This window comes from Schistocerca serialis, chromosome 1 (genome assembly GCF_023864345.2).
Source record: "Schistocerca serialis cubense isolate TAMUIC-IGC-003099 chromosome 1, iqSchSeri2.2, whole genome shotgun sequence".
In the NCBI taxonomy this organism is placed as follows: Eukaryota; Metazoa; Arthropoda; class Insecta; order Orthoptera; family Acrididae; genus Schistocerca; species Schistocerca serialis.
The window spans coordinates 426,307,606-426,328,528 of NC_064638.1; the positions used below are offsets into that span (position 1 = coordinate 426,307,606).

At 39.9% G+C, this 20,923-nt stretch overlaps 1 protein-coding gene across 2 annotated transcripts in view; it reads right to left on the bottom strand.

Moving 5' to 3' along the window:
- LOC126472268 (exocyst complex component 8) overlaps window positions 1-20,923 on the bottom strand; it is a 109,293-nt gene that overhangs the window by 43,256 nt on the left and 45,114 nt on the right. For both annotated transcript variants that reach the window (XM_050099924.1, XM_050099925.1), the window contains exons 6-9: window positions 18,337-18,478; window positions 16,925-17,114; window positions 8,405-8,549; window positions 5,507-5,687 (exon numbers count right to left, since the gene is read on the bottom strand). In XM_050099924.1, coding sequence (XP_049955881.1) covers window positions 5,507-5,687; window positions 8,405-8,549; window positions 16,925-17,114; window positions 18,337-18,478 — 658 coding nt within the window. The remainder of the gene's footprint in view (window positions 1-5,506; window positions 5,688-8,404; window positions 8,550-16,924; window positions 17,115-18,336; window positions 18,479-20,923) is intronic.

The window sequence follows — 20,923 nt, forward strand, 5'->3', positions numbered from 1 at the left end:
CACTTTGGCCAAAACACTCGAGCTTTTGACAGCTCTCGCCATCGTCATTATCAGAAGTAAAAACCACTGACAGTCAGTCAGTGGTTTCTACTCCCAATGACATTGCAGTGACAGCTCTATTGTGATTTGAAGACTAAGAATATTTTATTCAGTTAATTTTGTGGTTGAAGCCCACTTTTCATCTGTGTTTGCTTTCTAATATATACGGGTGTTTGTAAAGCCCTGTTAATATTTCAAAATACCATAACTTGAAAACTGTTACAGACACACCATCATGGTATTTATAAAAACATTTAGCAGCTTTAAAAGTTGTTTTCTGTTGTGCCAGAATTTTAATATTTCCCCCACTTGTCACTCAAAGAACATAAAGGTGATATTTGAGTTCTGCTCGTGTACAGGCCAGCATTACTGCATCAACAATTCTGACTGCTTCAATGACCTGTGCGCTTAGGACAGCGATGTCACTGATTGGCACTGTGTACAGGCAGTCCTTGATGTAACCCCTTGAAAATAACAAATACAAAATTTCAGTGCCTGTGTTGTGATGAGGTATGATGCAATGTTCCTTCAGAGATGCATGAATATAATAGAGGGAAACATTCCACGTGGGAAAAATATATCTAAAAACAAAGAAGATGTGACTTACCAAACGAAAGCACTGGCAGGTTGATAGACACACAAACAAACACAAACATACACACAAAATTCTGTCCTATCCAAAGGCCTCACCTTCAGCCCCACTCCCAGATTCAACCAAACAGCCCTCGTCAAAGATTTATTGTCCTATACTCGTACTCTCTGCTGGAAATATCACTTTGCCACGAAGAAAAATGATCCTAATCCTACTCCTAATGATCCAACTCCCCAAGACACTATCCAAATTGAACCCTGCCTGGAACAGTTCCGTCCTCCGTCACAGCGGGACCCACCTCCTCTTCCTCAAAATCACCCTCTCCAAACCTTCCAGGAATTTCTCACTTTCAGCCTTGCCTCTCAATCCTTCTTAAAAAACCTTAATCCTACTCCCAACATCACCACTGCTGAATCCCAGGCCATTCGTGATCTGAAGGCTGACCGATCCATCGTCATTCTTCCGGCGGACAAGGGTTCCACGACCGTGGTACTTGATCGTCGGGAGTATGTAGCTGAGGGACTGCGTCAGCTTTCAGACAACACTACTTACAAAGTTTGCCAAGGTAATCCCATTCCTGATGTCCAGGCAGAGCTTCAAGGAATCCTCAGAACCTTAGGCCCCCTACAAAACCTTTCACCTGACTCCATCAACCTCCTGACACCACCGACACCCCGCACCCCTACCTTCTACCTTCTTCCTAAAATACACAAGCCCAATCATCCCGGCCGCCCCATTGTAGCTGGTTACCAAGCCCCCACAGAATGTATCTCTGCCTACGTAGATCAACACCTTCAACCCATTACATGCAGTCTCCCATCCTTCATCAAAGACACCAACCACTTTCTCGAACGCCTGGAATCCTTACCCAATCTGTTACCCCCGCAAACCATCTTTGTAACCATTGATGCCACTCCCCTACACACAAATATTCTGCACGTCCAGGGCCTCGCTGCGATGGAGCACTTCCTTTCACACCGATCACCTGCCACCCTACCTAAAACCTCTTTCCTCATTACCTAGCCAGCTTCATCCTGACCCACAATTTCTTCACTTTCAAAGGCCAGACACATCAACAACTAAAGGGAACAGCCATGGGTACCGGGATGGCCCCCTCGTACGCCAACCTATTTATGGCTCGCTTAGAGGAAGCCTTCTTGGTTACCCAAGCCTGCCAACCCAAAGTTTGGTACAGATTTATTGATGACATCTTCATGATCTGGACCCACAGTGAAGAACAACTCCAGAATTTCCTCTCCAACCTCAACTCCTTTGGTTCCATCAGATTCACCTGGCCCTACTCCAAATCTCATGCCACTTTCCTTGACGTTGACCTCCACCTGTCCAATGGCCAGCTTCACACGTCCGTCCACATCAAGCCCACCAACAAACAACAGTATCTCCATTATGACAGCTGCCACCCATTCCACATCAAACGGTCCCTTCCCTACAACCTAGGTCTTCTTGGCAAACGAATCTGCTCCAGTCCGGAAGCCTTGAACCATTACACCAACAACCTGAAAACAGCTTTCTCATCCCGCAACTACCCTGTCGACCTGGTACAGAAGCAAATAACCAGAGCCACTTCCTCATCCCCTCAAACCCAGTACCTCCCACAGAAGAACCCCAAAAGTGCCCCACTTGTGACAGGATACTTTCCGGGACTGGATCAGACTCTGAATGTGGCTCTCCAGCAGGGATACAACTTCCTCAAATCCTGCCCTGAAATGAGATCCATCCTTCATGAAACCCTCCCCACTCCACCAAGAGTGTCTTTCTGCCGTCCAACTAACCTTCGTAACCTCTTAGTTCATCCCTATGAAATCCCCAAACCACCTTCCCTACCCTCTGGCTCCTACCCTTGTAACCGCACCCGGAGTAAAACCTGTCCCATGCACCCTCCCACCACCACCTACTCCAGTCCTGTAACCCAGAAGGTGCACACGATCAAAGGCAGAGCCACGTGTGAAAGCACCCACGTGATTTACCAACTGACCTGCCTACACTGTGAAGCTTTCTATGTGGGAATGACCAGCAACAAACTGTCCATTCGCATGAATGGACACAGGCAGACTGTGTTTGTTGGTAATGAGGATCATCTTGTGGCTAAACATGCCTTGGTGCACGGCCAGCACATCTTGGCACAGTGTTACACCGTCCGGGTTATCTGGATACTTCCCACTAACACCAACCTCTCAGAACTCCGGAGATGGGAACTTACCCTTCAGTATATCCTCTCTTCTCGTTACCCACCAGGCCTCAACCTCCGCTAATTTCAAGTTGCCGCCGCTCATACCTCACCTGTCATTCAACAACATCTTTGCCTATGTACTTCCGCCTCGACTGACATCTCTGCCCAAACTCTTTGCCTTTACAAATGTCTGCTTGTGTCTGTGTATGTGTGGATGGATATGTGTGTGTATGCGAGTGTATACCTGTCCTTTTTTCCCCCAAAGGTAAGTCTTTCCGCTCCCGGGATTGGAATGACTCCTTACCCTCTCCCTTTAAACCCACATCCTTTCGTCTTTCCCTCTCCTTCCCTCTTTCCTGATGAAGCAACCATTGGTTGCAGAATTTTGTGTGTATGTTTGTTTGCGTGTCTATCAACCTGCCAGTGCTTTCGTTTGGTAAGTCACATCTTCTTTGTTTTTAGATATATGTATATATATGTATGTACGTATGTATATGAAGGGACAGGCATTGCAACAACTACAACTGCTGTGAAAGATATTAAATGTACTCGCAGTTGCGAATTTGAACCTCCACCATCTGTATAATGGAATGACAACAATGAACATTTGTGCTGGAATGGGACTTGAACCCTGATTTCCCACTTTATGTGAGATAGTTGCCTTAACCACTTTGGCTAACTGAGTGCGTCTTCAGGAGCAACCAAAACTTCCAAATGTCACACTTACCCAGATCTTGTGATGCTCGCACACAAACTATCTGATTCCTGCCAGATAATTCACGCATGAATGTCTGAAGGACCATTGTTTCATATGAATTGTCAACATAGACACTGTGCAATTACATAATAAGCATTACATGCCTTTATGGGTTAAAATGATGATCATATCAAATGTACCTCTTTGGCAGGAATCTCGCAGCATGTATGCAGGCCTTACAAGATATGGACAAATGCTACATATGGGAGTTTGGGTCGGTCCTGAAGGTAAGGTGAATGCTTGTATAAAGTGGGAAATCCAGGTTCGAGTTCCAGTCTGGTACAAATTTCCAATGTCATCATTCCTTTATACAGCTGGATGAGGTTCATATTCACAGATGCAAATACACTACGTGCCTTTCATTGCAGCTGTAGTAGCTGCAGTACCTCTTCCTTTAGAAACACATGCACATCCAAATGAACATTGCACCATACTTCTTCGCAACACAGGCTCTGGAATTTCATATTTATTGGCTGTTATTTAGCCGGTGACTTACAAATAAACTGTTCCCCATACATGGGAACAACATTAATGGGATATATGAATACAGGTATGACACGTGGATGATGACGTGTGGAAGTTTGAGTCTAACCGTGAGTCATGCTTGGATAGCCGAAGCAGCTCAGGCAACAACTCAAGTAAAATGGGAAATCTGGGTTCGAGTTCCTGAGACGGTGTGAGTAGCATGAGCACAGGCCATCATCAAGGGGCAATCTGTCGAGAGCCTTCATGTGCCCTATAGCTTGGCAGTGTTTTGGAAGGTACAGAGAAAGCACCTCTACTGGGAGAGGGAGAGGGGGTGGGGGGGGGGGGGGAGGGGGGGTGAAAGGTCATTGCTAGAAGCTGTGGGGCGAATGTCATTCTCTTATATGCTGTTCCGAGCTTCACTTCAGGCATTTTGTTCTGAATAATAAGAGATGTGTCACCAAACATTGCAAATATTTAATACAAGAATAACACAATACAAAAGAGTTCTCTAAAAAGATATTTGTGCCATTCTGGTCATTTTGTACTGAATTGGCAGAGATGTGAACTCTCTTACAGCCCTAGGGCCCTCTGTTGCAGGAAACAAAGTCCCACAAAATGATTAGTGGCACTGCATAGCAGTTCCACTGCATCAAGAAAGAGCTAGAGGGCAGCCATAAATCTTCAATAAGGTAAAAGTGTTCTTGAATATCAAGGTGACAGACTGTTGGTGTAGTTGGTTCAATTACAACCCATAACTGGACTCACTTAAACACTTCATTTTGGCTTAGTGGTGTGACAGGATTAGTTCTTGACCACTTCACCTTTCGATCCCTTTGTACCTCTTCACCTCCATCTTCCTTTTCTCCACCCACCATACCCCTTCAACTCCTCTCCCTCCTCTTCTCTTTTGTTTTTCTCTACTCTCTGTACTCCTTTTGTCTTATTGTGTGGTGGCAGCGTCATCAGTTCAAACACCTATTTCCTGCTAGCCCCCTAACTGTGTCCTGCCCTACTCCTCCCACACCTCCATCAGCTCACACAACTGCTTTCGAGAATCGATCATCAATAATCAGTCTTGTGGTCGAGGGAGAGCACATTTGGGTGACTGTGTGGGGGACAACGTTTACTTTGCTGGAAAAAGAGCAAGGCCTCGAAGCAAGGGTGGATGCTGATTACTGTTATGCTTTTATGTGCGCCATGCATTGGTTTGCTACAGGTGAGTGGTTGCCTTTCACTTATTTTACATGTTAATAATCTGGATTGTTTGTACTTAAAAGACTAGTTCCAATATCTCAGTTCCTACCAATAAAATTATTTTGTTGAATGTTAACCAATTTGTTGAGTTTTACAAAAGTTCGCACATTCTGTCAGCATGTGCATTCACCACACAGAGCTCAAGAAATTTCTTCTAGCCACAGCAGATTGGTAAAAAAATGAATATGTTATAGCATGGGTGTACCTGAAGCGCAACTCGGTGAGTTTGGAAAAGCACGCAGAAACTCACGGGCCATATCAGCCAAGTTTGTGAAGAATATGCCTCCAAGCTGACGTACATAAAGTACAGTGGCTCCTTCTCGCTTAACATGTTTTAGTTGTGCTTTCAATATACTAGAACACAGCTTCAGGAACAAATCACATGCCTGTAAGAAAAATAAACATTTATGACTAAAAACTGGAAGTAATCATTTTAGTTGGTAGTTGTTGGAATATGTAGCTATTTGAAAGAAAAGTGAGAATCAATTAGGACTTTGAACAGTTAAACAAAATTGCAAATTGCACTATGGCACAGGTAACTCACTAAATTTTACACACCATTCTGTAATACACAGTAAGAAAATAATTTTTTTATGCACAATAACATATCAAAATGCAGGTAAATTACTTTAAATATTCTTATAAGTCCTGTATGTTTTCTTTTTTTTTCCCAATTTCTTTACAGGGCTATAGGTTCACTAAACTGTCATTAAAACAGTAGTAAAGCAAAGCTGTCATCAACATGAAGTTTGGATTGAACAGCACAGTGCTTTACCAGGTATGCTCCTATTGGGGATGACATGCAGTTGCCTCCATCCGTCCTTTTAAGTGGCCTACCAAGCCAGTTACTCATATACTGGCATCTACAATTTAACATGGATTCCAGACCAGGGTGCAACTTGACTTCAGATTAACAAACATTGCCAAAGGTAAAAAAAGTGATACGTAACAGATAAAAACCCTAGGACTCACTGAGGATCAAACTTAAGTCCTTCAGATCCACAGCCTATACTTTTATCACTGAACCATCAAGCTGCTCACAAGTATACTACAGAAAGTACTCTCACATAGGTTTTTAAACACGCACACGCATGCATGCACACATCTTAAATATAGTAGTGGAAAATGAACAATCTGTACCAATCATCTGACATGACTAAAGCATTTTAATCCCCTCTTATTATTCAAATTGTTTCCATAAATGGTGATAAGATATCAAAATACTTACAGAAAGATTCTTACACAATGATTACAGTGCCTGTTTTAACTACAATACAGTTCTCCAACAGTGCATAAAAGCATAAAAGTGATGGTAGAGGTGTTCGATGTCACCTTGGGAAGGGGTATTCCACACTAATTCTACTTGTAACAGCAGTTGGTCAACAGATGTTGCCAGTAATACAGATTGCATCAGATGCTACGCCACACTGTCCCAAACATGTTCAGTGGTTAGGTATGGTAGTCATGCCAGTCAGGGAAGTTGATGAACATCTTGGTGAACACTTGGATAAAATGCTAAGTGTGTGGATTAACAGAATCCTGCTAGGAGTGCAGTTCTTCCTAACATCATAGAAGTGGTCACAGAATGGGCTTCATAACATACTGGATGCATCCTGCATTCTTCAGTGCTTCATCAACCAATACCTAAGACGGTCACTGCAAACTATGGGTTTCTGGATCTATAATTTGCTGCCTGCCACAGTTCAATAGTTCTCACCTTAATATTTGGTGCTGCACTCAAAATCAGTGACACCAAGACAGAATTGGACTCATTACCACGAACAAATTGTGCATCATTCATTTTTCCAGATGTGCCTTGCATATCATTACATGTGGCCTGCACATTGGTATGCTGGGCAGTCACTAATGGCTTTTCATCTGACATGATAAGACCACAAATCAATCTGTATGTACACCACTGCCAGTCAGAAAAAGAGCAATAGACCACTGGCACCAACACTGACAAATATTTGGCAGATCATCTCAACATGTCTGGCAATTCTTCAGAACCATCCAGTTTCCCACTGCTACACAATATGAGCTCCATGAAATTAAATTAATTATCTGAATTGTGCCTATTAATACCACCCTGGCACATCTACAATATGTATGAATCCAGTACAATTTTCTTAACAAGATAGCAATGTTTCAGTAAGCCAAATACAACTGGCAGTGCTCCAATAAATCATCCATGCTCAGTTTACAGGACAGTGCTTTGAATAACTGCCAGTCTTGCCCTCTGTTCTAGTCCCACTCTAATACATGATATTATTACATTACATCTTTTACAAGTGTTCGTTTTATAAGTTCCAGTATTGCATGTCAGAAATCAAACACATTATTCAAACATAAATAATAAGAATAAGGGGATTTCCTGGATGCAATATGCAGGAGAAATTTAGCAGCAAACAGGAATGCAAAAAAGTGCCGACTGTTAGCACCCAGCTGTCAAAACACACAAAGCATAACACATATAAAGACTTTTAGTCTCCAAACATCTTTTGCCTCTGTGTGTGTGTGTGTGTGTGTGTGTGTGTGTGTGTGTGTGTGTGTGTGTTTCACTTAAATTAACGCCCATCAAACTGCAAGGTCCATTTTGAGAAGCATGAACACATCAGCTAGCTAGAGACTGCTACAGAAATCACTACAATATTAATAAGAGGTAATGGAAGAAAACCAACAGATATTTAAACAATGGAAAATCCAGGATGGAATGTAACAATATCAGAGAAGGAAAGTTGCTACTCATCATATAGTGGAGATGCTGAGTCGCAATAGGCACAACAAAAAGATTCAGTGTGGTTTCAGTTCTCTGAGACTGCAGACGTGTGTGCAAGTTGTGTTTGTGTGTGTGTGTGTGTGTGTGTGTGTGTGTGTGTGTGTGTATCTACTGCTGATGAAGGCCTTAATGGCCGAAAGCTATAATTGTGTGAATCTTATTGTTGTGCCTATCGCGACTCAGCATCTCCACTATATGCAACTTTCCTTCACTGGTATTGCAACAGATATTTAAACGGGGTTTGACTACAATTGGTTTTGAAACTGAATCTCTCAAATAAGAGAAGCAGTGTAAAAAAATTTTATTGTAGTAATAACCACTTACCTGAGTAGAACATGATAACTTGTTTAGCAATCTAACTGCTCTCCTTGCAGCTCTCAGTCCTCCTTGCAATGATTTGTCAGGTGAAACAGTCAGTTCCTTTGTTAACACATCAGTCAGTGCTTTCACACGAGTTTCTACCTTTCGTCTATAATATAAAAAGACAATAGACATTAACACGGACAAGCCTCTATTTATGTGCCTAGTTAAGGACATACTATAGGTTTCATGATACTGTTAACAATAAAAATGCATTGATAAGCTCGTGGTTGAGGAAAAAAAGAGACAGAAAGAAAGAAAAATATGACAGCTAATATGCCAGTCTCTTAAGTTTAAAATAATGGCAACATTATGAAAAAGATAGGCTAATGTAAAAAGGAAAACAATCAATTTAAGACAAAATAAATTAGCTGTATAGATAAAAAAAAAGGAAGACTGCTACTCACCATATAATGGAGATGTCGAGTCACACACAGGCACAACAGAAAGACTGCTAAACAAGGAGCTTTCGACCAAGAGGTCTTCTTCTACAGTAAAAAACACGCACACGTTCCTGCAAGCACTACTCACACATACAAAACTGTCTTTGGCCACGGACCAGACAGAGAATGTGGCCGCGCGTGTGTGAATTGTGCTTGCATGAATGTGTACATGTTTCTATGTTAGAAGAAAGCCTTTTGGCTAAAAGCTCACTCGTTCAGCAGTTTTTTTGTTGTGCCTGTCTTGACACAACATCTCCACTATATGGTGAATAGCAATCTATCCTTTTCCAAACTGGATTTTCTATTGTTTGATTAAGTTTAAAAATAGCTTGACATGTTTTTCACCACTTTTTATACACAGCAGAGGGGGATATTACCGATATTCCCACAACTTACTAAATAATTACTTCTGCTAAAACAGGTATATACACTATAGACTATTAAAATAGCAACAGCTTGAAGATGGTCACATTGACATAAGTATATTAGATGCATGACTATGCAAACTGCACAAAATATGAAAAAGTAATTTCTTCTACATTCTATAGTTATGAAAAATTTATGCATCAGATTCCTCATTCAGGAAAAATATTTTTGTTGTTTGTGAGATCAAATTAAGCCTCGTGTAAGGAGGAGAAATGTCTACCAGCACACATCAGAATTTGACAGTGCCAGGCTCATCATCTATTATAAACATAATTTATCATTTCACAATACTGCTAATCATGTTCCTCAAGATCCCACAATTATTATTCAGATATGGAATCAAAGGATACAGGAGGGCCATAATCAATGACATGCATTACCTCAGTGGCCCCAAGAGGCCAGCACCCAATAAGTCAGACATACTGTTTGCTCAGGCCAGGCACAACATGTGCATACAGTGTGTACACTGAATCAGGCAAGGGGTTTATTTGCAGTAAAAGAGATTAAAGTCAAGTATGTACACATTACACAGAAGAGAAAGTGTTAGAAAGAGTTGCTCAAACTGTATACAAACAATTTTTGTGCACTGTATGGCCCATAAGGGAAAATGGACTAGTCTGGTATTTTCAGTAAGCTTCACATTACAACTGGTAAAAGCATAAATTTTAGTCTGCAATTAAGAAACGTTCAACAAATACCAATGTAAGGATAAAGTATAGAGATGACCCAAAACATTATGACCACTCACTTAACAAGGCATTGGCCCATCTTTGGAATGCAACATAGAGGAGATTCTGTATGGAATGGATTCAACAAGTCCTTGGTAGGTTTCCAGAGTAATGTGGTACCAGATGATTACATACAGGTCATGCAATTCTTGTAAATGACAGGTCAGGGGTTTGTGGGTAGGGACATGACACCTGATAGCATCACAATGTGTTCCACATGGTTTAGATCACACAAATCTGGTGGCCACGACACCAATATGAGTTCTCTATCATGCTCCCCAAACTACTCTGGCATGATTCTGGCCTTGTGACAAGCAGAGTTATCCTTCGGGAAGATGCCATCACCATCAGGGTAGACACCAAGTGTGAAGAGTTGTAAGTGATTCGCAACAATGCTCACGTAGTTCACAGCTGTCATAGTATCTTTTATTACTACCCCAGGCTCCATGGATCCCTGGTGAATGTCCCCTCCCCCCATAGAATAATATTGACCCCATTGGCCTTCATCTATGGCGCAGTGCACGTTTCCAGCATCCGTTCACCTAGTTGAGGATGTATCTGGATGCAACAATCAACCTGGTGTAACAATAAATGTGATTCACTTCATCAGGTGACATGTCTGCATTGGTCCACAGCCCAATCTTGATGGTCTCATGCCCACTGCAAACATAACTGATGGTATCATTGGGTCAACTTGGGAACATGTAAGTGTCATCTGCTGCAGAGCCATATGTTCAACAATCTGCACAAAACGATGTCTTCCAAAACAATGTGCTGGCACCAATTCTGTACTCTGTTGTCAGATATGCCATAAAATGATGCCAGTCTTGGTTTACAGGTTGGGCAAGTCTCTGACCGCCACATTCTACGACGTGTGGACGTCCAACGTCTTATCACTTATTTGTGATTTTTCCATCCTCCAACCCCTTTCCATAGGTGCTCATGACAGTAACCCATGAATAGCTAACCAGCTCCACTATTTCTGAGATGCTCATTCCCAGGTTCTGGGCCATAACAATCCCACGCTTTGTCAAAGTCATCAATGGATTTCCCAACTTGCAGCCCACATCATTCCTAGAAAGAATCCTAAGTCGTCTCTGCTCCACTTATATATTTTCCTTACCATATCATTCACCTAAAATACTGCCAGGTGGCAGTCAGTCTTGCAGGTGCAGTTATCACAATGTTCTAGCTCATCACTGTGTGACATGTCAGAACGACCATTAAAGTTTGATTTATTACAGCTTATGGAAAATGTTAAAGACTGAACACTTATGTAATCATGCCTAAATCACATTTATGCTTCTCATGCTCTCAGACTAACTCAGTTAATGTAAAAATGGATCAGTTGTAATGAGCTTTATGTTTCTAAGTTAAAATGAACTGTATGTCATCTCATTAAACACAGATTTTTGTCTCCCCATCCTCATTAAAGGTAGACCCCTCAACCTGGGCACTCAGTGACCTATTCCTCTTGTCCAACCTTCCTTATAAAACTATCCCTCTTTCCTGTGGAAGGAACTAAAAGTTCTGGATAATTTTTCGTGTGTCTCTTGGGAGGGCCTGGAATTTTGTCTCCTCAAGGTAAGTAGCAGGCAGCAGTAAATACTGTTAAGCAGTACGACTGTCAGCAAGAAAAGTCTTGCAATGGTTTAGTTCCATTTTCCAAACACACACAATAAACAGCCTTTTGTTGGTAATTATGTTAACTGATTGGTGTCACATGGTTCTTAAAAACTGATTAATGCAAGTATTGAGCAGCAATAAGGAAAAATTTAAGTGTGGCCCAGACACAAACTGATTGAGGGAAATTTTAATGAATCTTTGCACCAGTAAAAAGAGCTGTTCGTCACTGATAAATGTATTTAAATGTGGTCGTACAGGCGACCCTAGTCAGGCATGCTCCATACAGCCACCTGAGATTTCTTCGAAACAAATATCCAACAGAATTAATGGAAATGTGACATAAAACAGCCACCATGAAAATGTTAAGAGCGTAGGCTTCTCATATTAATGGGTATGTAATATACTGAATGGAGTTCTGCATATATAGTAGCACTGTGGTCCCTGACTAGTAAAACACATGTTCATGAGAGATGAGACCTCAAACTCAGTCAAGCATATCAAAATCACTACAAAGTTACTTTTCTTTCCAAAGCTGGAGGTTACTATTACTTTCCGTACGTAGATATAACATCCAAATACGCAACAAGTGACCTCTGCATGATGCTACACAACCAACAAAATTGGCTGCTAGACAATCCCTGCAATTTAGCACAACACATCACTTGGGCACGTAACATCAACAACAGTTCTTTTAAAGACCAAGGACCTAGATATTTCTGACCAAATACTAGAGTGTTACAGATTAAAATAGAGTGCACAAGCAGATCTAAATGCAAGGGTTTATCAACTCTCCACTTGCAAAAATATTGTTGATGTGATCGCTATTGCTATCCAAGAAACACTTGCAAATAATGAAGATCAAAAAATGACAAGAGGTAAAATACCACGATGTGACTCCTTGGTGCAATTTACCATCCAGCCTATGAGATCGCCATATATATGCACAAAAAAAAACTTTCTTAATCTCAAAAGGAACCTCTAACAATATCCACAAAGTAGTTACAAAACTGGAGATTTACATATTGTAAATATCTACAAACTTCCGCAGTTCCATGGCATTCACACACACACACACACTTCTATTTATACATATGATTTCAACAGCCATCATGAGCAATGGAAATACATCTCCAATGGAGAAGCTTTAATTTCATGGGAAGAAGAGCACATTCCCCACCTAATTTTTGATGCCGAGAACCAATTCACATTTAGATCAGCTGCTTGGAGGCAAAGTGCAATTCTGATCTATGTTTTGTATCTTCAAACGATAATCTCCAGCCACTAGCAATCACAGAAAGAGTTCTGCCTGACTTTCTAAACAATCAGCATCATTTAGTAGTGATGGAAGCGGGCCTGCAGATCTCACTGACAGATTCCAATTCCCGCCCACTATGGAACTTTCAGAAAGCAAACTGGTCCGACTTCTCTAACAACCTTCATAAGATCTTGGGATGGATTCCTCCCTTGCACAATAACTATGGAAGATTTTTCAGTGCAGTATTATTCACAGCAGGAGCACATTCCAGGATGGTTGGTGAGAAACTGTATGGGGATTTTCTCTCAAACGGAAAACAAGAAACAGCAGACAAAATGCTGCATAGTCTTGATGCCACATGCTGCCAGAAATGGCTGGACACCATTGAAAAACGTGACTTCAATCAAGCAGAAACCTGGGAGGTACAAATCAAATAACACAACACAACAACCTCATAAAACTGAACACAGCTGGTTCCATACACTGCCCCAACATTTACACCAGGCATGGGCAACCTCTGGTGGCCTGTAGACCTGATTCACTTACTTACTTCAGATCGCAGGCTACCTCATCAGAATGGGACAGGAACACTCCTAGTGCTTGAAGTCAAAACTACGGCTTCCATGAAGTTAATGTTGAAGGGGTAACACACTGAAATGAATATCACCCCTTCCCCGGCATGCCATGCCAACAAATTATGCCTAAAAACGTGTTTATTTGACATTAAATTCATTTTGTGTTCACTCAGAATTTCTTTCATGGGCTGGATTGAATTCAATCATGGGCTGAACGTGGCCCGCAAGCCACCTGTTGCCCACCCATGATCAAAATCATCTATTTCCCGACCTCACACTATACAAGTGAAGTGAGAACGAAGAACCATGGTGGTGGAATTTCACATCACAGCCCATATTCTCTCCCATTCACTTTCATTGACATTTCAACAACTTCAAAAGACATTAAATAAGCTGAAGCTCCAGGTTTCAGTGATATACATCCGGAATTCATTCTGCAGTGTTGCAAATATGCCAAAACATGGTTAGCCTAATTTTTCTCCAACACTGTGCCAACAGGGTCCAGTCCATGACTTATGAAACAAACGAATATCACTGGTATCTTAAAACCAGGTAAACCTAACATCAGACCTCAAAGTTATTGCCCTATTGCCCTTCTGATTTACAAATTACTTGAGAGACTCCTATATAAGAGAATATGTATCGAGATACTTGGAAAAATTCCTGCTGAACAGACTGGATTCTGACCAAACCATAGCTGTGTGGATCATGTACTTTCAGTGACAACTTACGTAGATGCTGGATTCCAAAAACATCTCTGTTTTATTAATTGATCTGCCTGCAGCTAATGATACTGAGTGGAGGTAGAGTGCTCTCTATCAGCTGATCAGCTGTTCCAGGCAACACCCTGCACAACAGCACAACTTCTTAACAACATATTGACTGACAGGCCATTTCGGGTAATCACATGCAATATCACTAGTGAGCAGAAGATTCTCAACAATGACCTACCTCACAGCTCAATCCCAGCTCCGTCACTATTTAATTAGGATATTGCCAATAAGCAAGCCACTCAGTCTGGGAATTTTGGTTATGCTGATGACTGAGTAATAGCAGATATATTAACAAAAGAACTAAGTGTAACGGGACTATATTTTCATAAAAGGGTACTTCAAGTGAACCATGACAAAAACTGAATGCACTTGCTTTCAACTGAATAATATCCCAGCCAACAGAAAACTGGACATATTTTTCCAGGGTACTCGCCTGGCCCATAACATATATCCACAGTACCTTGGAGTTACACTTGACAGAATGCTGCCATTTGAACAGCATTTAACACACTGTAGCTAAACTGAAGTCAAGAAATTATGTACAACATGGAGTTCTGCAGCTTTGTTCTTATGATCATCTGTCCTGGACCTTGTTGACTCAGTAGCAGAATACTGCAGCCCTGCTAAATCAAACATTGTGGATTGTGCCCAATCAAGTCCACTCCAGTATTCTGCCTACCTACCCTAAGCTGAATTCCATCACTTAACCTGAGGAGAAGGAATATCCTTTCGAGGGAACATATAAAAAAATCCTCAACAACCAGCAGCTGCCAATTCATGAGGACATATTTGATACCTGAAACAACAGACCGCTCCGGCACCCCCTCCCCCTCCCCCTATACATCTTTGTAGTATGATGAGAAGAGCATGTGAATTCATGCGCTGAGAGCGGTGGGGGAACCTTGTTATAGCAATTCCCCATCACACGTCTCAGCCACCCAACTGGTGGACCTAAGTTGAATCTCCACTAAGCTTGGCCAAAATAATGGTATAATAATACTTCTCCAGAGCTCCATAGCTTTCTTCAAGTCAACAACAAACCATGGGAGCTTAATCTGCCCCAGAGGGCACCGAGTACACTCAACAGGATCTGGACTAATCATGGGAGACATGATGACCTACTGCACAGGTGGAGAAAGACCACCACTACGAATTGTGTCTGTGGTTTCCCGAGACAGATTGTCAGACACATTGTTGAAAATTGTCTCCAAAATTCGTACCCTGGAAACCCTTCAGATTCCTTGGACACTACAGCAAATGTGATACATTATATAAATAATATGTCTGCAACTTTGTAAAATATGTACATATTTTATTTGTGTTCCAATATGATGTGTAACTGCCACATGATTAATAATAATAATTTCTTAAGTTAAACTGGAGAATCATAGAGAGAGAGAGAGAGAGAGAGAGAGAGAGAGAGAGAGAGAGAGAGAGTTTCCTTCAGTTCTGAAACTTTCAATGCACCTCCAAAGATTATAAACACTAACACATTTTTTAAATGCAACAAACATGCAAGCACTGAAGATATGTATCCCATTAAAAAGATAAAGCTCTCTCACTTTGCAGCTGAGGTGCGTGATGGGGAATTGCTATAACAAGGTTCCACCACCACTCTCAGCACACGAATTCACAAGCTCTTCTCATCTTACTATAAAGATAGGTGCTAGGCAAGATGTAAAAAGATATGAGAATTCAACTGCTTCTTACACCGGAATACTTTTCAGCTGCAAACAGAAGTGTGCACTGCTATTAAGGTCATGTTATAAGAGCTGCACTATAAATCAATAATGTTTTTAGTATTTTGTTTATTTTATCTTTTGATTCTGTGACTAATGTTTATCAAAACACCCTTGTGAACTCCACTCAAGGAATTTGTATTTGCAATACAGTATCAACAGCCTCTGAAGTCACAAGGAATAGGGACAAGTTTAAAACATAAAATACTGAAACTACTTCATGTAGGACAACTGAGTGTTGATATTCCCATCTTCATGTAGATTTGCTACAAACTGCAATGTTATGGATTTTCATAAGTAGCTACATTTCCTTCCTATATGATTATATACTGACTCGTTACATGTGTCATTTCTAGGAATGATTTTATTAATACAGACTGCCCTTTCAATATTTTGAGACACTTTAGCAAGCAGTGTGGGTGTTTCTATCACAAGAACAGGAGCAACATCCTTTTGTAACTCTGCTGTGCTGGATCACTAATGGAAAATCTATTTTGTGTAAGACCCTTGAACATAATTCAACGATCTGGCAATGTATTATATTACTTCTAAATGAAGTAATTCAAACACAGAGTGATAAACACGAAGAACAGTTCATTAAAATTATTTGGAGTCTGTGACCACATTGACAATGCCATGACAGAGCAAGAAAATTTTTATTGATTGTGACAACAGCCACAGAAGCCTACACTTACACAAATAACAATTGTATGAAGGAAACTGTGTTGTGTATATAGATATTTAAAGCAACCAAAAAACACACTTTAAATTAGAGTTTGGTGTTCAGAGTTCATTCCACATTTACCTTCCACATGCAAGACATCACAATAAAAACAATTAGTTTTAATGCAGCCTTATTACTTATGTAACATGCACACTACATATATACAAATTCAACCAAGAAAAAGTATGCGTTTACCGGATATCAATAATTACTGCATCACTGCCTCTACCAGAATTTTTGTCCAGAAAATCTCTGGCTCGTTCCAGCAAATTGTAAGCATCTTCAAAATGGCGCTGGGCAATGCATACATCAAGGTCTTCAGGTACTTCTAAAAGCCAGTCTGGTAGTTCCAGCTCAGGAATACTGTCCTCTGAATCCTCAAATGCTGGGAAATAAGAATGCATTATTACAGTATAATTAAAGGTCATTGTAATTTGTTTGAGCTATACATTATAAAATACTGCAACTAAAACTAACAAATTATACATGTAACAGAAACACATAAAAGATTAAAGAGTCAGAGAAAACAAGAAAGTAAGTATTTTTTTATTGTATGCACTTCCTACAATGTATGTGTATCGAAGCTGCTTTGGTTATTGTTTGGTGTTGGGGCCAACACAAACATATCAAAAGCACTGTGACAGCTATTCCAGTGATCAAACTCTCTACACACACAAAATCATACAAATTTTTGGAAATAGAGAGCTGGTGCGTATAATTAATTTAGAAGAGATTCATTGGTGCCTCGGACTTCCACATTGTCAGAAACCACTCACCTGAGCTCAACAAGTGATTTTTATATATTTTGTATGACAGATTATAGTACTGTTTGTTGTTAACTCTTTCAGCAGTTTATAAAAATGAATTATAAATAATAGCAGCAGAGAACTAACAACCATGTTTACCTTTATTTTTCTAAAATGACTGGACATTTTTGGCATCTAACTACCCTCCAGACAAATGATAATTATGGTCTAATTCAGTTTTTGCAGATCACTGCTTTGTGCAACACCAGAAGGTTTTTTTATGAAAAATTTGAAGAAGTACACACTCCAAGAGTATGTATGTGATGATGATCACTGCCTTCAAGGACAACTCATGTGTCTTCTTGATTGCTCACTGTTCAATTGCAAAATCAAGAATTTGATATAATGTAATCCCCAGCAAACTTTAAAGAGTCACATTAGCCTTCCCAGAATTTACTGAACCACCACTACTGCATGGGTTGTTCATTTACTATGATCACTACAATGTGTTGCACAGTATCCATTTGCTTCTGTCGTATTGTAGTCAGGTTTGAATGTTAATGAATTTAAGTCCATGTTATGTCCATATCATCAAACAGCCAAGCAAATTTCTTTCACACTAAGTGGAATATATATACTTAGCAACACCTTCCACTACACTAGTGCCACCTGCTCATGTCTGGGAACATCCAGGTTAGATCCTCTCAATAATGCCACACTGAGCAGTGCATCAATAGTGAGTACATAAAATGAAAAAGGCAATCCAGAAGAAAAATTTATTTTCCATTTCCAGTCACACAAAAAATTGTTTCTAGCATTTTGAGACCTCATCTGAAACAAATAAAGCAATGCAGCACTTACGGTTAGTTGACGAGTCAATAGATTCCGATCGTACTGGTTTCACTGGAGATGAGGCACTACCTGTATTTGCAGATTCCCTTTTCTGCTGCTCCTGAGCAAGGCGTGCCTTTTTAGCTTGGTCAAATTTTTCCAGCCATTCTTCCTGAAAGCGTATAGCAATGAATTCTTCCTTAATGACGACGAGTATGAAAAGGTTATTTTCAATGTGTTCACTAACAAAGTTACAAAATCATACACATGAACAGATTTTGGTTATGATACATAAGGCCATAATATTCTGCTCTGTAATAGGAAAAATGGCTTCCAGTTCCAATATTTCTGAAATATTTAGTATTTTCAAATATTAGTCATGTGTAATAAATATCACCCGTTAATTCTCATTCTCTTTGAAAAATCTGTAAAAATAATGACACTACATAGTACGTAGCAACACATTCACATCAGATGAATGATAGTACAATACTTTCAATCACAGAACACCCGAATGAGACCAAAAATTTTGCGTGTAGCTCTTACAGCACCAACAATCTGATGAAGATTTTAACTACAAAGTGTGCAAAGCAGTCAGAGGTATTAAAGTTCTTTCACTATTTATAAATATTACATTTTGACATTCATTTTATCTTATATTGGGTGTCCCTCCTAAAAGTCATCAGGCATATTTTCTCTGATGTTTCGGCAGATATGTGAAATTTTGTTTTCGTTTTCTAGACTAACTTGCGGCACCTCTGCCAGATGGGCACACACAATTTTGCTCTTAAAAATAATTTTGTTTGTAGCTGGAAACAAACCAAAAATTTCAGTCGACACTGGGTGTTACGTGAAAGATGTGATCAGCAGTATCTGTTTAGGCTGACTCCAGCTACAGATCACAAAACTGAAACTGCAAATATGTGCAGAATCAACCAAGTGCTTGATGACTCCTTGGAGGACACTCTGTATATGTGTAACTCCTGCAATCAACAAATATTATACTAGATAATAGTGTGTGTCTGAAACCGGTTATACAATAAAAAATAATTTTTACAGCAGCTTCATGTGTCAAAAATATCATTTCTATGTTTGATAAGTAGTCTCAAATTCCCATTCTCCAGATACAAAATGACTTCTAGGTAATTTTGTTTTTACTGAATAAGTAGTAATTACAAATCTCATAACTCATTTTTTACACTACAGTTACATATTTAGTAATAATTCAGATGGTGGTAGTAATTTTCCTTCTAATGTTTGCTAAGGAAGGTACAAAAGGTGGAAATAACACAAACTGCAATAAAATCTTTTTTGTAGTTCTGGAGACATGTGTGTTCAATGCCCATATTGTGGACCACTAAGTGACAGTTTAAAATGTTCTCAGACTTTCAAGCAAATGCTGCATAACAATTATTATAATTAGTACAGCTCCCAGAATGTATAACATTACAGCAACACACATTATTCTATATCCATAATGTATATAAGCAATGGATTTGGTTCATTTTCCAATGTATATCCCAGTAAATGAAAAGAATAAGAATCCAACAAAATGTCATACAGTGTGCCACACTACAAGATGATTATTCCAAACTGGCTGGCAATGTTAAAAAAAAAAAACGCTGTGTCCTACATTTACCAAAATGTTTTGAATCCAACCACACCAACACATCATTTTGAACCTACATAAATGTAAGTGTAGAGTCTCTAAAATATGCATAATAACTTTCAATGCTATATACTCAATTCTGAACATTTATGATTTTTTAAATGCATGTCTGCCCTTGTGACGACAGACCTCCCATCTAAATTTGAATCTTAGAGTGCACGCACCACATTTAAACTTGACACGTGAGTGTTTAACAATTTACAGGTAGTAAAAGCATCATTATGACAGTTTTGTACCATTCAAATTAAATTTTGTCTACTCATAACCAGTTTTTGCAGCATAAACACTAACAATATTTAAGACATTCAATTATGTAGATTTGTGACACACAAAAACATACAGGCAGAAGTTTAATTACACTGTCATTATAGCAGTGGCAATCATTCAACTCACCACTACTACCCCAAATAGTCCATCAAAGAAAATTTCTCTCATATACAACATATGGACAATTGTCAAGAATTGCAAACCACAACTGTGATGTACTTGTGTACCTCCTAGAAAATGCTGTGCACTCAGTGATAAAAAGAGCAACAGATGACAGGTACTTCAAGCACAACGTAAAATAAATTTCTAGTAGATGCTTGGAGCTGAGAGCATGGTGTGCAACCTCATATACAGCAGAGTTGTCGGTTCCATTTTTTGCACAATATTTTGTTGATTGAGCCAGTTATCTTCTTCAACTGCTGTGAGTTGTGCTGTTATGTGTACCTGCTGCCTGGACTCCAACCAGATGGTGGACTATTGTTGGTCCCATGCTGCCATTTACTGCTGAGTTTGAGTACTAACACCCACTATACCCTTTGACCGTCTCTCATTTTTCAGAGCCCTTGCTAAGATTCCCTGAAACACACATTCTCTTGGCTTTTCCTATCTCTGGTGGATGTGACGGCAGATAATTTTAATAAACTGAGAACCCGATTTGCCATCACATCCACCAGACTTGGG